The following is a 15,021-nucleotide window of genomic DNA, read 5'->3' on the forward strand; positions in this document are numbered from 1 at the left end:
TCAGAAAAATGCTTCCATATAATCTAGTTTGGAAAGTTCCCAAAAATAGAATTTCTATTTGTGTTTTTAGTGTTTGATCCTAAGATGCCCACGGTCTCCTTTGAGATGTCTCTAATGCATTTCGCATGATGGCATTACGCAACAGCAAAGTCGATTCAGTGCCCAAACAATGATTTAATTGACACAAATGAAACACCTCAACAGAGATTATAAGAGGTTGGAGCGGCATATAGAATGATTGAGATAGCAGGCAGTAAATGAGAGCTAATGTGATTTAACGCACAGTGAAACAATGCCAAATTCCCCATTGGATTAACTTAATTAAATATAATTTAGCATCAAGGCACTTCTTCTAATGCATTCTCTGCTTGCCATAAAGCTGCACTACACAGTTGTACAGTACGTTTAGAACCTGTCGATAACTTAACAAAATAGGAAAGTCTTACAAATCAGAAGAAAGGGTTGACTATGAATAATGTGATGGTGTATAATTCTGTGGATGATGTTTTCTAAGTTTGCTTGATTGCTTGATTATAGTGGCATTCAAAAATCTGGGTTCTAGTTATTTATTTTTTTTATTTTTTTTTTGATTCAGACAAGACACAAATGTCACAAATGAAAGTAATGACATTTTTAACACTACACAGATTGCCATTCTTTAGAAGTAAATACAAAAATCCTCAATATAACTTTTTATAAGCAGCAAAAGCTGTTTTATAATAAATAAAAGCTATTTAAAATAAATGTATAATTAGCATTATTAAGCATCAAATTTGACAATATTTTTTTTTTCCGGAAGATAATATTTTAATATAGATTTAAATGGTTTCCTTATAAATATATAAATAAATATGTAACAGTTTATTTCTATGGTTCATTTGAATATTAGTAGACTGTCTGCTTAAAATCTGCTAAACTGACTTATAAGAAACTTTGCAAGTACATGTCAACTCACACTAACCCCAACCCTAACCCCAAAATAACTATCTACTTATAATCTTATGAGAATTAGCTGTCATGCAGATGCAATGTAACTTAAATTCAACACCCGGACCATCAAAATAAAGTGTGACCAACTATATTTAAATATACATTTTACAAAGGTTTAAATATAGATTTAAAATGTTTTCTTTGTAATATTTCATTGTTTAAAAATAAAATCATCCCATTAATAAAACAGAACATTTTTACATCTCTAAATGGTGATAAAGATAGACTTACAGGAAACAAATATATCATCTTGAGGCATGTTCTCTCGAAAATAGGAAGATTACGATGAACTGAAACAGAAATATCATATTTTTATTCAGCCTTTAATTATGTAATGTCTAACATACTTCAAAGATTACTTGCAGTATTAGTAGTATTGCATATTAAATGCAACTAAAGGATCCATTTAATAGTTTCAAAATAAAAATAAAATGTCAGAATATGGGTTGAATACTATTCCATCATCATTTAGTGAAAGAGATTTATGGAGAAATAAAACAGCATACGTATTCTGACCTGTACTTATTTAAATATTTAATTAAATCTGCTAATAGAGTAATTAATCATGCTTTATTTTGTTTAGATAATTTTTTAATGATATTTTATTTGTCATTAAATGATTCCTGTTCTAAAAATACCTGACAAGTTATTTTTAATATAAACTACGGTTGCATTGAATAACATTTTAGTGAGTGTTTAATGTAAATAACTGTTTTGCTTTTTCAAGTATCAATTATTATATTTTACATGTACATAAATAGTCAATTACATCATACACTCATTTTAATTAGTTCTTAACATATTTTGGCACTGTTGTCTTTTTCGGTTACTTTAATATTGATCCCAAATATCTGCAAATCACTGGCACTTCTGCAAAAATGAAACCCAAACTTTTGGTCAACAGCAAGAAACCTCATTATGTTATGAAGTGCTGGTGAGCTCTGACTAACTGTGGTTGAAAATGAATGTGAGATGTGTTGATGATCTCCAGTCAAACTGAAACTTTCCCTCTTCATCTCTCACCTATTGTTTTTCATATACTCCACGTTTGGGGCCAAACCTAAATATTGGGTGTTACTCAGTTTTTTTGTTTTGTTATTTTCTGCACGAAAAGCCCTGCTGATTGTAATCTTGACCTTTCTTTGATTATATTCAAATTCATCTTTTATTGGAAAGAGGGTTAGAAAAAAACAGAGTTATTCCACCAAATTTTGATTTCTTGTCTCTCTTCTGAAGTTAAAACATTGGTGTCATGTTGTCTAAATCAAAGGATAAACAATAAAATACAGGAAAAAAAAATATAAGAAAAGGTTTTAAAATGAAACAATATAATTAACGTCTAAATTAGGAGCCCTCCTATGACATTTTAAATGTTTTTTAAATATTTCCCAGTTAATGTTTAGCAAAGCAAGGAGATTGTTCACCGTATTTCCTATACTATTTTTATTTCTTTTGGAAGGAGTTTTTTTTTTTTCCTTTTCATAATAATATTAAGGTCAGTATTATTATCGCCCTTAAGCAGTTTTTTTTTTCAGATTGACTACAGAACAAACCACTGTTGTCTAATGATTTGCCCAATTAACCAGTTAACCTAATAAGCCTTTAAAAAGCTATTTAAACTACTAGCATCTAGCAAAATAATTACAAGTTTCATGACAAAGACAAAAGAATAGTTTTTAGAAATTGAAATTAAATGAAAACTGTTGCATTTAAAATTTGCAGGAAAATTATCTACATTATTTATACAGAAGAAGTCTGAATTATTAGCCCCCTTACATTATTAGCTCCCCTATTTATTTTTCCCCCATTTTCTGTCTAATGGAGAGATTTTTTTCAACACATTTCTAAACATAAAATTTTTAATAACTTAATAAAAAGAAATTAAAGAAATAAAAAATTTCTAATAACTTAATTCTTTTATCTTTGCCATGATGACAGTAAATAATAATTGACTAGATAAGACACTAGTATTCAGCTTAAAGTGACATTCAAAGGCTTAACTAGATTAGTTAAACTGTAAAACCCAATAAATTTAGGTAAGGGAAATCGATTGCAACAAACACAATTTGAGCACATAAAGCCCAATAAATGAAGAGAACTTAAACCAACTGAGTGCTGTGTAACCCAGTAAGTTAAGGCAACTCAAACCGTTTGAGGAAACTGATTGCAACAAACTATTTGAGTTCAAAAAAACTAATTTATATGAGTACTGTGAACTTACTCCATTTAAGTTGAAGTAATGAGGTATTTCATTACCTCATTACCTTCAACATTCAAAACTCTTTTCAAATAAGTAGAAATAACTTTTAGTCAATTTTGAGTTAACTAAACTCATTTCATTTGTTAAAGTTGACGTTGGTTGTACAGTGTAGGTTAACAAGGCAAGTTAGGGTAATTAGGCAAATCATTGTATATCCATGGTTTGTTCTGCAGACCATCGAATAAAAAATTAAGCGTAAAGGGGCGATTAATATTGACCTTAAAATGTTTGTTTAAAAAATGCTTTCATTCTAGCCAAAATAAAACAAATAAGACTTTCTCCAGAAGAAAAAATGTTATCGGACATGTCATGAAAATGTCCTTGCTTTGTTAAACATCATTAGGGAAATATTTAAAAAAGAAAAAAAATTAAAAGGGAGGCTAATAATTGACATTTAAGATGTATATATTGTCAGAAGGAGGCTGGATGTGAACCTAAAACTGCCCTAAGAGATAGAATAGTACAGAAAATATATACAATTTATCTGTAAACGTTTATCTGTAAACGTTGCAAAACGTTCATTAAAAGATAAATAGACTGGTAGCTAAAATAAAACAGAGTGACATGCACACACTGAAAGATACTGAGCTTCAAAGGGCATTTATTCTTTTCACCTTAATATATTGTATAAACACGTATTTTTGTTTACAGTAAATCATGCTTATTTCCATCATTACCTTGCTTTGATTACATTATGCATTTAGGTTTTATCAGAAATGATAGAAAAGAGAAATAATGGTATGGCCAATACTTCCAATACCTTTCAATGGTCTTCTGGGAAAATCCACCTTAAATCTTAAACTTACATCAAAGAGATTTTTAAGAAAAAACATACACACAAGTAGCTAAAAAAATACAAACACAGAGTGACATTCACACACTGAAAGATATTGAGATTCACAAAGGCATTTGTTCTTTTCACCTTAATGTTCTCAGTGCTTGGAGAACATCCATTTAGAGCGGCTATGAATTATGGTTGCCAGGCAACGGGACAGAGAGCTTGTAGCTGCAGTGGAGAATGAAAGAGCTCGCTGATGGAATTAATTTTCTCTCTGCATTAGCCTGTTGGAGCTGCTGCCTTCTCTGGTGGAACAGAGAGTGCATTTATGTGCCTCTTACATTTCGCATTGGTTTTATAGGTCTCAGAGCTGGCATTGTTTAGCCAGCACAGATAGATAGTTGAGTGAAATGTGCTTCACCTTAAAAAGTGTTGGATTAAAAGAAAAATTATCTCATAAGGCTTCGCCGTGCTTTCTTCTCATCACATTTAAACAAATAGAAGTAAATATAGCTCAGAACAGATAAATGGCTTTCTTTTTCTACATACAACATGAAGGAGAAGATCTCATCGGCTGTTCTGATGAGCTCTGCGATTCGCATGAAATGCAGAGAATTTATCGGAAACACTCAGGTAAGGTTTGTTTCCAGAAAGCCACATGTCCGCTTAAATAAGCACAAGTTGATGTGTGTAAAATGTGCAAATCTAAACAGAGCTGACAGTGGAGGAGAGAGAGAGAGAGAAAGAGAGAGAGAGAGCAGTGAGATCGTCCATCATCAGCGCAAAAGCCACTAAATCCTCATCCAGCAGTGGCCTAAATAAAAAAAGAGAACAGTAATGGACATAAATCTCCATTTATTGTAAATTTGCTGCAAAGCCTACAGTTTGCAGCACTTTGCAAAACGGCCACATGTGAGACCTTGAAAGTGCAGCTTGGCAAGATGTTTCTGTCAGACTGCTTTTGGCATACAATTCATGTATTGAAGTGGGTAATTAATTGAAATACACAAGCATGTTGTTTCTGGCTGATAATTAAAATTTCTGTTATATACATGTACAGTTGAAGTCAGAATTATTAGCCTAACTTTAATTTTTTTTTCTTTTTTAAATATTTTTCAAATGATGATTAGCAGAGCAAGGACATTTTCACAGTATGTCTGATAATATGTTTTCTTCTGGAGAAAGTCCTATTTGTTTTGTTTTAGGCTAGAATAAAAGCAGTTCTTAATTTTTTTTAAAACCATTTTAAGGTCAATATTATTAGCCCTTTTAAGCTATATATATTTTTAGTGCCTAGTTAACCTAATTAACCTAGTTAAGCCTTTGAATGTCACTTTAATCTGAATACTAGTGTCTTGAAAAATATCTTGTGAAATATTATTAACTGTTATCATAGCAAAGATGGAAGAAATCAGTTATTAGAAATGAGTTATTCAAATTTAATTACTAGTTAACTAGTTAATAAACTATTATGTTTAGAAATGTGTTGAAAAATATCTTCTCTCCGTTAAACAGAAATTGGGGAAAAAAATAAATGGGGACTAATAATTCTGACTTCAACTGTATATACATGACACGTTCATTTTCCTAGTTTTTAGTGATTTTCATGGTTATTATTATTATTTGTGAATAGAAGAGTTGGTTTGCAAAGAAAAAACATGATTAGTGAAAATTCACAAAAATCAGTTTTTGCAAATGAGCACCACCACACCAGTGCACATAAAATATTTCCCAAGAAAAAATACTTCTAGTAAAATAGTAAATCAAGCAACTGTAAACAAGAAAGCAATGTAATGTAATGTGTATTTATACAGCATATTTATTGTGTATGGCCATACACCCAAAGCACTCCACACCACCACCAGTGTGCAGCATCCACTAGAATGATAAGACCGCAGCCACAGGACAATGGCGCCAGTGCGCTCACCACACACCAGCTATTGGTAGAGTGGAGAGACAGTGATAGAGCCAAATCAGTGGATGGGGATAATTGGAAGGCCATGATTGGTAAGGTCCTATAGAGGGTATATGGCCAGGACACCGGGGTTACACCTCTACTCTTTACGAGAAGTGCCATAGGATTTTTAATGACCTTGGATTAACTTGTCATCCGAAAGACGGCACTCACTGTTTTTTCACTATACTGGGGCATTAGGATTCACACAAACACAGGTTGAGCGCTCCCTGCTGGCCTCACTAATGCCACTTGAAACAGCAACCTAACTTTCCGATGTGGTCTCCCATCCAGGTACTGACTGGGTGCAGCCCTGCTCAGCTTCAGTGAGTTATAAGTCAGTTTAACATAATATAAGTTCAATGGACTGTTGATTTGATTCAGCCTAAAAAATTGAGGCTTTTTTGTCATTTTGCAGGATACTAGTATTGACCTTAAACTGTTAGTGCTGAAATTTAATTGGTAAGTAATAATTTCTTACAGGAGCTAATAATATTAACCTAATTTTTATTAAAAACTGCTTTTATTCCAGTCAAACTAAAAGAAGTAAAACCTTATCCAGAATACATAATATTGCGGGATATTAGATGTTGACTAAAAGTAAAAAATAAAAACATGAATCTCCATTAATTGTCAGTCTTCAAGTTTGCAGCCCATCTGAGACTTTGAAATTGCAGAATGAAAAGCTGCTTCTATTATAGCCCTTTGCATAGATCATTTCCAGTGACGTTTAATAAGAGGCAGGTATTTGCGTGTGGTTTGTAAAACTCAAGCGAGAGCAATTAAACTCCGGCTTGTCCAAATGACAGATGTTGTAATGCGGCTTAAAGCTTTTATACTCCAAATTACCTCACTTCTCATATGTACTCCTGCACGTCATAAATATTGGCTGAAGACTGTGACAAGCTATTATTACCTCCCCAAAAAATAACAGCGATTTTCAAGCGGATTAACTGGAGAGCAAAGAAATTAATAGCTGAGATTATGCCAGAAAATGTTTCAAATTCGTTCTAATAGGGTAAACAAAACAAACAAAAAAAAAATAGGCTGGTGAGGATTTTAGCTTATAAAGATGTACAGTAACACAAGGACATGAAATACACCCTCATTACTCTGCCTGAAAAAGTCCTTATCATTGGGCTGTGGTTTTATTACCCTGAGCAAACAATTGGCTCTGATCTAGTCCAGCACTTAAGCTATTTATACCTTTTTAATGGAAACAGAAGGACATGAAAAGTGCCCCTGAAGTGACAGACGGAGTAAAGCAGACATTATTTTCCTCCCTTTAAAATGTCATTGGACTCCATTGGAAAGCCGGCCTCCTCTTGCCCCTTTCATACGTCTCTGTCGCGCAGTGTATAGGAAGATAAGCATGCAAATAGTCTCCTACTGTACGTGTGATTACAATTTGCCCTGTGATTTAAAGGAAATTGATATCAAATGAGTATGACCTCCTTTGCGGCACGGGTCAGTAAATCTGATGAAAAAACAGCCAGCCCAGGCAGCCATTTGTTATTTAAAACTTAAAAAGTGCAGAACAGGCAACCTTTAGGGCTTTTGTGTGTGACCTCGTCACGTGACCTCTATTCAAGCCTTTGTCCTCCGCGTAGTGGAGATTAATGGTGAGCTGGGATGATAAATACCATCACAAGCTGGCTCTGACAAACGCCACTGGAGTTTGTTTCTGCAGTTGTGTTGATCCTCATCCTTCCCTCATTGGGAAATTTCATCAACTACAGCAGTGCGATGTAACATTGCGCATTTGATTTCACTCTTAGTCTTGGTAGTTTTGTTTTATCAAGAAAAAGAGACGTGACCTTTATTAGCGTGTTTTCAAACTGAGGGTGTAGTTTTTCTGTAACAAAACTGACCACATTGTCTTAATACCCCACACAAGGTGGGTATTGTCTGGTTAACAAGCCAAAAAGTCCCCCTCAAGAAAAGATACAGATGTTTCAGAAGAAATCGAGTGGGACGTGGTTTAATACTGAACGCATTTCACTGAAAAATGAAACCTGCTCCTGTCCATTAAGAGTGTAATGGTTAAACCCCTGACAAGCTCAACAGTTTTCCACTGTCATCTTTTCTCTATTTTTTCCTGGCCATTTCATGAGAACTTGACATTTTCACCAGTGTCAGTTTATGATTAGTCAGTTGACCGCGAAAACCGCATGGATTGGAGATTTTCCTGCCGACTGCTTCGTAATGTCACGTCATTAGTTCTTCGGATCAACTGTGTTCGGAGAGTTGCTGAGTTCTCGTAAACGAATAGACCGTTTTTCAGATGCTCCATGACATGGAATAAACACAAAGATCATTTATTCAACTGATTGATTTTGTTGAACATATCGAGGTGTTGTTGTACGCTAAAAATGAAACTCAATTGAAGCTCATTTAAATAATTAAATTGAATGCAGTAATTAAGTGTTACATATACACGCAAATAAGAATTAAATAACTTGTTTACAAATGGCAGCTACTTTGGCATGGATGTGCACAACTTGTAAATGCATTACACATTGTGTGAATGGTACATGTAATGCATTTTTAAAAATTATATATATTTATATTTCTCTACTGGACACCAAAATGGGACATCTTCAATTTAAGCTGAATATATGGGAATTATTTTCTTGAAATCCAAATTTAGAATACTTTATAATTTAGCATATATTTAATTAAAAGTAACAACCTATTTTTAAATAACAAATAACTTGAATTTAAAATGTTTTGTATGGTTTTAGATTCATTTATTTTTAAAAGGAAAAAAAAACTTAAATAAAAACCTTAAATTTGAAACAATTATAAACACTTTATAGACTTTTGTTTATTAATGTAAATGACACCTAATGAAACTGTCGAAAACAGCAAAATTACCAATCAAGCTAAATTAAAAATAAAAATAATATCTAATTATCTTAGTGACACTAAAATATTGCTTTGAGACTTTGACCCAGTGGCAGTACTGCCTTCTCTCCTGGGTTCACTACTTGAGCCTGTTCTATATAATGAAGTGTGTTTTGGGGAGGGTCACAGTCACCTGTCCCTCGGAGAGAAGTGCCCGTGGCCTCTCACCCCGCAGCTCCACCTGTCCAGGGCTTTGTGCTGTGGACAATAGTGGGCGTGGAGGACATTTCTGGTCACCTGTCTTCAGACAGTATCAGGTTTAGAGTCAGAGTCTACAGGCCTTGTGCTTGTCGGAAGTGATTTATGCTACAAATACAGTGTTTTTACAGCCCTGCATTCATAACAGCAGGAAGGGAAACATCCATAGCACTTGAGTTAACACTTGATAGTACTTGTTAACATTAGCCCATCATAATTGTGTAGTAAATGTTCAAATGTTTAGGGGATTTGGTTGCAACAATAATGTTGTTTTAATAAGTGGTTTACTTGACGGTTTTTAAATTATCTTTTTGGTTAAGTTTTTTGATTTAATCCAATTATTAGCCCCCTTGTTTACTTTTTTCTCCATTTTCTGTTTAACGGATAGAAGATATTTTTCAACACATTTCTAAACATAATAGTTTTAATAACTCATTTCTAATAACTGATTTATTTTATCTTTGCCATGATGAAAGTAAATAATATTTTACTAGATATTTTTTAAGACACTTCTATACAGCTTAGAGTAACATTCAAAGGCTTAACTAGGTTAATTAGTCTAACTAGGCAGGTTAGGGTCGTTAGGCAAGTTATTGTATAATGATGGTTTGTTCTGTAGACTATCGAAAAAATATATAGCTGAAATGTGCTAATAATTTTGACCTTAAAAAGTTTATTTTTTTTAATTAAGAACTGCTTTTATTCTAGCCGAAATAAAAAATAAGACTATCTCCAGAAGAAAAAATATTATCAGACATACTGTGAAAATGTCCTTGCTCTGTTAATAATAATTCTGACTTCAACTGTAAATATATATAGTTTGTTTGACTTTCTTCACATTTTATTTTATTTTTTATTTATTTTATATTCCATTTAAAGCAGACAAAAATGAGAAATATTATAAAAAATATGATTTAAACAGCTGTACAGCCTAAACAATGCAGTTGTAGCAGAATAATTAATACTTAAGTTCTTTCAAAAGATCTAAGCTTTAAATATTATGTTTAATTAAAATAGACTTCCCATTCCCACTCTTTTTAAAAATATTTTTTATATTATAAATATATTTGTTATTTACATTTTTTATTTAATCATCACGATAGTTTAGGGATGTAGAATAAGATCATGTAGAATATTTAGTTTATATGTATTTAGAAGCAGCCAATATCTTAATAACATGCATGCTTATAAGCAAGTATTGGTCCCTAAAGTGTTACCAAAGGAATTAATTTAGATTGATTGGGATGATTCTGTAGGGAAGCGAATAATGCATAAAACCTAATAATGTAAACTACAAATGTGGTTTTGTAAATATAAACATAAAAATTACATTGCAAAGTCTTTATTGTATAAATAATGCAATACATGTATTCTTTATTAAACTTTTGTACCTGAATACTTAAATCTCTCTCAGTGAGAGCAAAAACTCTGTAGTGACTCCACAAATCTCATGTTCTAAACGGGGGCTTTTGCTCAAATATAATCCTATTTTACTATTGCATATATTTGCGATGTGACTATTGCGGATGCATACACTACAATAACTATGCTGAAACAATATATTGTGCAGCCCTACTACAAACATTCCCCTAACTTTGCACTAATTTAGAAGCTTAACACTAAAACTACCAAGGCAGACATTTTGAACATTTTAAAATGATGTATTTTAATAACTTTGTTCAAATAAATCCTATTTAACTATAGCACACTGCCTTTTCTATATGTGCATACTGTATATTTTTTAGCCTAACATTGTTATTGTAATAAAATTAAAAAGGTTTGCCTTGCAACTTTCTCATAGCAGAAGCAAACTTTCTGAAAGTAAAAACATAACCTTACTTCAAAAATGTCTTTCAAACTTTCAAAAACAGTATTTTCACTGTGGTAAAAAAAACTTTGCTCTCCTGCTTGCTAGACAGAGTGAGGGGACTTGTACAAAATTATAACCTATATTACAAAATGATTGTATTTTTCGGCTAATGACTATATAAAATTTGACGAAAAGTACTAGAATGGCCCTAGTGGTCATTTTGGTCAAGCATATAAGACTGTATTGACTTTTTTTGTCATGTCATATTAACATTCAAAGATTCTATTGTGATTTTAGAATTAAGCTTTGAATGTTAATATGACATGACAAAAAAAGTCAATACGGTCTTATACGCATGACCAAAATTACCACTAGGGCCATTCTAGTACTTTTAATAATCTGGTAGTTCTAGTTTTAAGGCCTGCTTTATCCAAAAGGCTCATTTCAAAATGTAAGAGTTTTAATTTTAACTTCAGTTTTTCACTTTACTCTTCCAGATGCAGCAGATGGTGAACTCAGACTCGCGTTACGGTGGTCACCCTCAGGTGGACACACTCAGACCCAGAGTCCAGCCAGGCATGGGTCCTCCTCAAGGTCAGCTGACCACTATCAACCAATCACAGCTCAACGCCCAACTGGGTCTGAACGGCAACAATGGCACCCATGGGTCTCCATCTCCACCAGAGAGCAAATCTGCCACACCGTCGCCCTCCAGCTCCGTGCATGAGGACGATGCCGATGATGCTGCCAAGGTGAGCCAGTCTTACCCATTCTCTGATCTCATGAATATAAAAGCTTATCTTCCTCACACACACACACAGTCACACAGACTATTTTATGCACTGGCGAAATGTGTATTAAAAGGAATGAGTCATTGCTGACCTTTCAGCAAGCTGTACTGCCATGTTTCCTTAAACACAGATTTGCTGAGACACTGATCTGCTCCTCAGCTCAAATACAGCACACTTTTTTCGAGAACTCAGATTTTTTTTTTTTTTTTTTTTTTGGAAAGTGTGGCCGTTTATGGGATATTTTTAGGTCTTGTTTTCTAGCAGAGAAAGACAGGTTCATAGTGTAGTTAAATAGACAAAAACTTGAAAGATAATTATGATTATCATCATAATCATGAGCTACTTTTTTATTGTAATGTGTCTGTCATGAAAACATTTTAAAAATGTGACTTTAAGATCAAATCAGGGTTATTATACTGAATTAAAACTAAAACAACTAACCTACTTGTATTTATATGTATTTTTCAAATAAAAATAAATGTTGAGGAAAAAGATCAATTACATTTTTTTTGCATTACTTTTGAATTATAAATTTTAGTTTGTTTTAGCAAATGTTTTGTGTATTTGTCATTTTTATGTCTTTGTAATTTATGTATAAATAAAAATAAATGTATGTTATTTATTATATAAATGTTTAGTTTCAGGTTTATTTAAGTCCTAATTACTTTAGATTTAAGCTCAATTATTAAAAATATGTAAGTATTAATATTTATTATAATGGGGTTGGTGATTTTGTGTCATGCAAGTAATTATTTTTCTGTTTTGTTAATTTACAGTGTTAAAGTCTAAACGTAATATTCAGAAATGTTAAATCATTAATTCACTAATCTTGCAATCACAGATATTGCACAGACAATGGCATAAATAGTAGTTTAATTAAATCTAAATACAGTGCTCAGCATAACTGAGTACACTTCACTTTGAAAATGAATGTTTTTATCCATTTCTCAGTGAATGTAGGGAATGTATTTTGGTTGGCATTTAAACAAAACAGATTTATTAAACATATATTTTATTAAAATAATATTTTAGTCACCAAACACAAGAAAGTGAAAAATAGTACAATTAAATTCAAGCAAAATATTGCAAAAAAAAAAAAAAAAAACTATCTACAAAATTTCATCTCAAATTTTCAGCTCTTGATTTTTTTCTTCTTTTTAAATTTGTATTTAATATTTTTCTATAACAAAAATTTGGGTCTACTAGTTTTGGACCGTTATCGTCAGTTATTTTGTTAGAAAAGCTCCAGATTTGGCTTCGGTACTGACTGATCTAATGTTTATGCACAAATATAATATTGTATAGCTTCCTATTAAAAATATGAATTTAAAAGGAAGATTTTTGGGGGAGTAATTTGACTGATTGAAGTATACATTGATCAATAATCAATAATTAATAGCCACTTATGAAATAATCACAGCACACTGTAGGCAATATAATTGTATTAATGATCAGAAAATCAATGATTATAAGTTGCGTTTGAAAGTGCAAACACAGCAATCACAATCAAATCCAAACGTCATGGAAATTCTTGGGTAAAACTGCGTGGGAACCCAGTATATACTAATAATGCACTGCAATCATTAAAATTTAAAACACAGCTTCAGGCTTCAGACACAAGGCTCACTAACTGGCTTCAGCAAGATGATTCATTCATAAAGCTGTTATTATGGCTTAATCTAATTGGATATGTCTATTGTTTACCATAATGAGCTGCTCTCCTTTCAGATAAACGGGGCAGAAAAGAGAGCAGCCACAGACATGGCCAAGAAGCCCAAAACCCCCAAGAAGAAGAAGAAGAAAGACCCGAACGAGCCCCAGAAGCCCGTGTCAGCCTACGCCCTGTTCTTCAGAGACACACAGGCAGCCATTAAGGGACAAAACCCCAACGCCACGTTCGGGGAGGTTTCCAAAATAGTGGCTTCCATGTGGGACGGCCTGGGCGAAGAACAGAAACAGGTGATTTTCTTGTTTTAAAGTCCCCTTGAAAACAGTGAAAACTCACAATGAAGGTTTTGTTAGGTGTTAGTATCGGTATGCACCTTTTAAAGGGATAGTTCACACAAAAATTACTCACCACCCATTTACTGACATGGTATTTGTTTTTCCAACTGTGACAGTAAATGGAGGCGTGATCAGTTTGGTTGCTGACATTCTTCTGAATTTATTCAGTTCTGTTTAGCCAAACAAATACATTTATAAGGGTTTGCAATTGGGCTGCACAATATATCATTTCAGCATCGATATCGCAATGTGATCATCCGCAAAAGTCACATTACCACTATACATAATATTGAGTCTAAATTATAACTTATCATTCTGAAAGTGTTTTTTGAGGCCTGTGACTGTTTGAGGATTTTAGAAGCAATCAGGCATAAGACATTGTATCGTTTGTAACTTTGACATTGGCAGTTAAAAGCTAATAACTTTATTGAATTGTTTATAAAACAAAGACAGTGAGGTATTATTTTATATTTGATTATTCAATTAGTATATATCTGAATACCGATTGACTCATCTGAAAACATTGTTTATTTAATTACTATCTTTTCTTTATTGAATTTGTCTATGCTTGTAGATTGTTTCTTATATTGTGTGCAGATGCACTCCCCTACAGAATCATCCCAATCAATCTAAAATGATAAATTCTTCCCAAATAAGTATTCAACAAATCTAGTGAAATTATATTCCTCTCATCACTGAATAAAAAAAAATATAGCAATGTGAGCTTTTTCCAACATCATGCAGCTCTATTTTGCAACAACCTACGGGTGAGTAAATGATACAGAATTCTTTTATTATGAACTACAGTATACATTTCACACTTTACTTTTTGTCATCATAATATTGACATTAAACGCTTCTACTGACATTTCAGAATTCACGTCTGTCAACTTTTTTTAATTTTTATTTTCATATAAATCATTACCCTAAAAATAAGCTACATTACTTTTTTTGTAATATAGCCCATAATTTAAGTTAGTAAAACAACATTGAAGTTTATCACCACAGTGAAAATGCAGTTTTTGTGAAAGTTTGAAAGGCATGACTGAAGTAAAACTGTTTTTGCAATCAGAAAGTTACCTTTTGTCAGCAGAAAGTTGCTAGGCAACAGAGACGTGCATATTCGAATACACAGGAAAAAATTAAAGAAGCTGAAATTCATGCGCTCAATTTGAACATTATTGTCATTGAAATACTACATTTAAAAGCAAACGTACATTTAGGCCCAATCCCAATTTTATTTTCTTTCCCTTTCCCTTTGGTCCTTGAGTGTGAAGGGGAAGGGCTTCAAATGTTACCCCTAAGAAATGGGACAGCACTACAGCACCT

The 15,021-nt window shown here is 32.7% G+C and overlaps 1 protein-coding gene across 14 annotated transcripts in view; it reads left to right on the top strand.

The window, feature by feature from the left end:
• Positions 1–15,021, top strand: part of tox (thymocyte selection-associated high mobility group box) — a 222,955-nt gene that overhangs the window by 177,263 nt on the left and 30,671 nt on the right. For all 14 annotated transcript variants that reach the window (XM_073920269.1, XM_073920264.1, XM_073920278.1 and 11 more), the window contains 2 exons: positions 11,395–11,649; positions 13,417–13,647. In XM_073920269.1, the coding sequence (XP_073776370.1) occupies positions 11,395–11,649; positions 13,417–13,647 (486 nt within the window). The remainder of the gene's footprint in view (positions 1–11,394; positions 11,650–13,416; positions 13,648–15,021) is intronic.

This window comes from Danio rerio, chromosome 2, assembly GCF_049306965.1.
Source record: "Danio rerio strain Tuebingen ecotype United States chromosome 2, GRCz12tu, whole genome shotgun sequence".
NCBI lineage: Eukaryota > Metazoa > Chordata > Actinopteri > Cypriniformes > Danionidae > Danio > Danio rerio.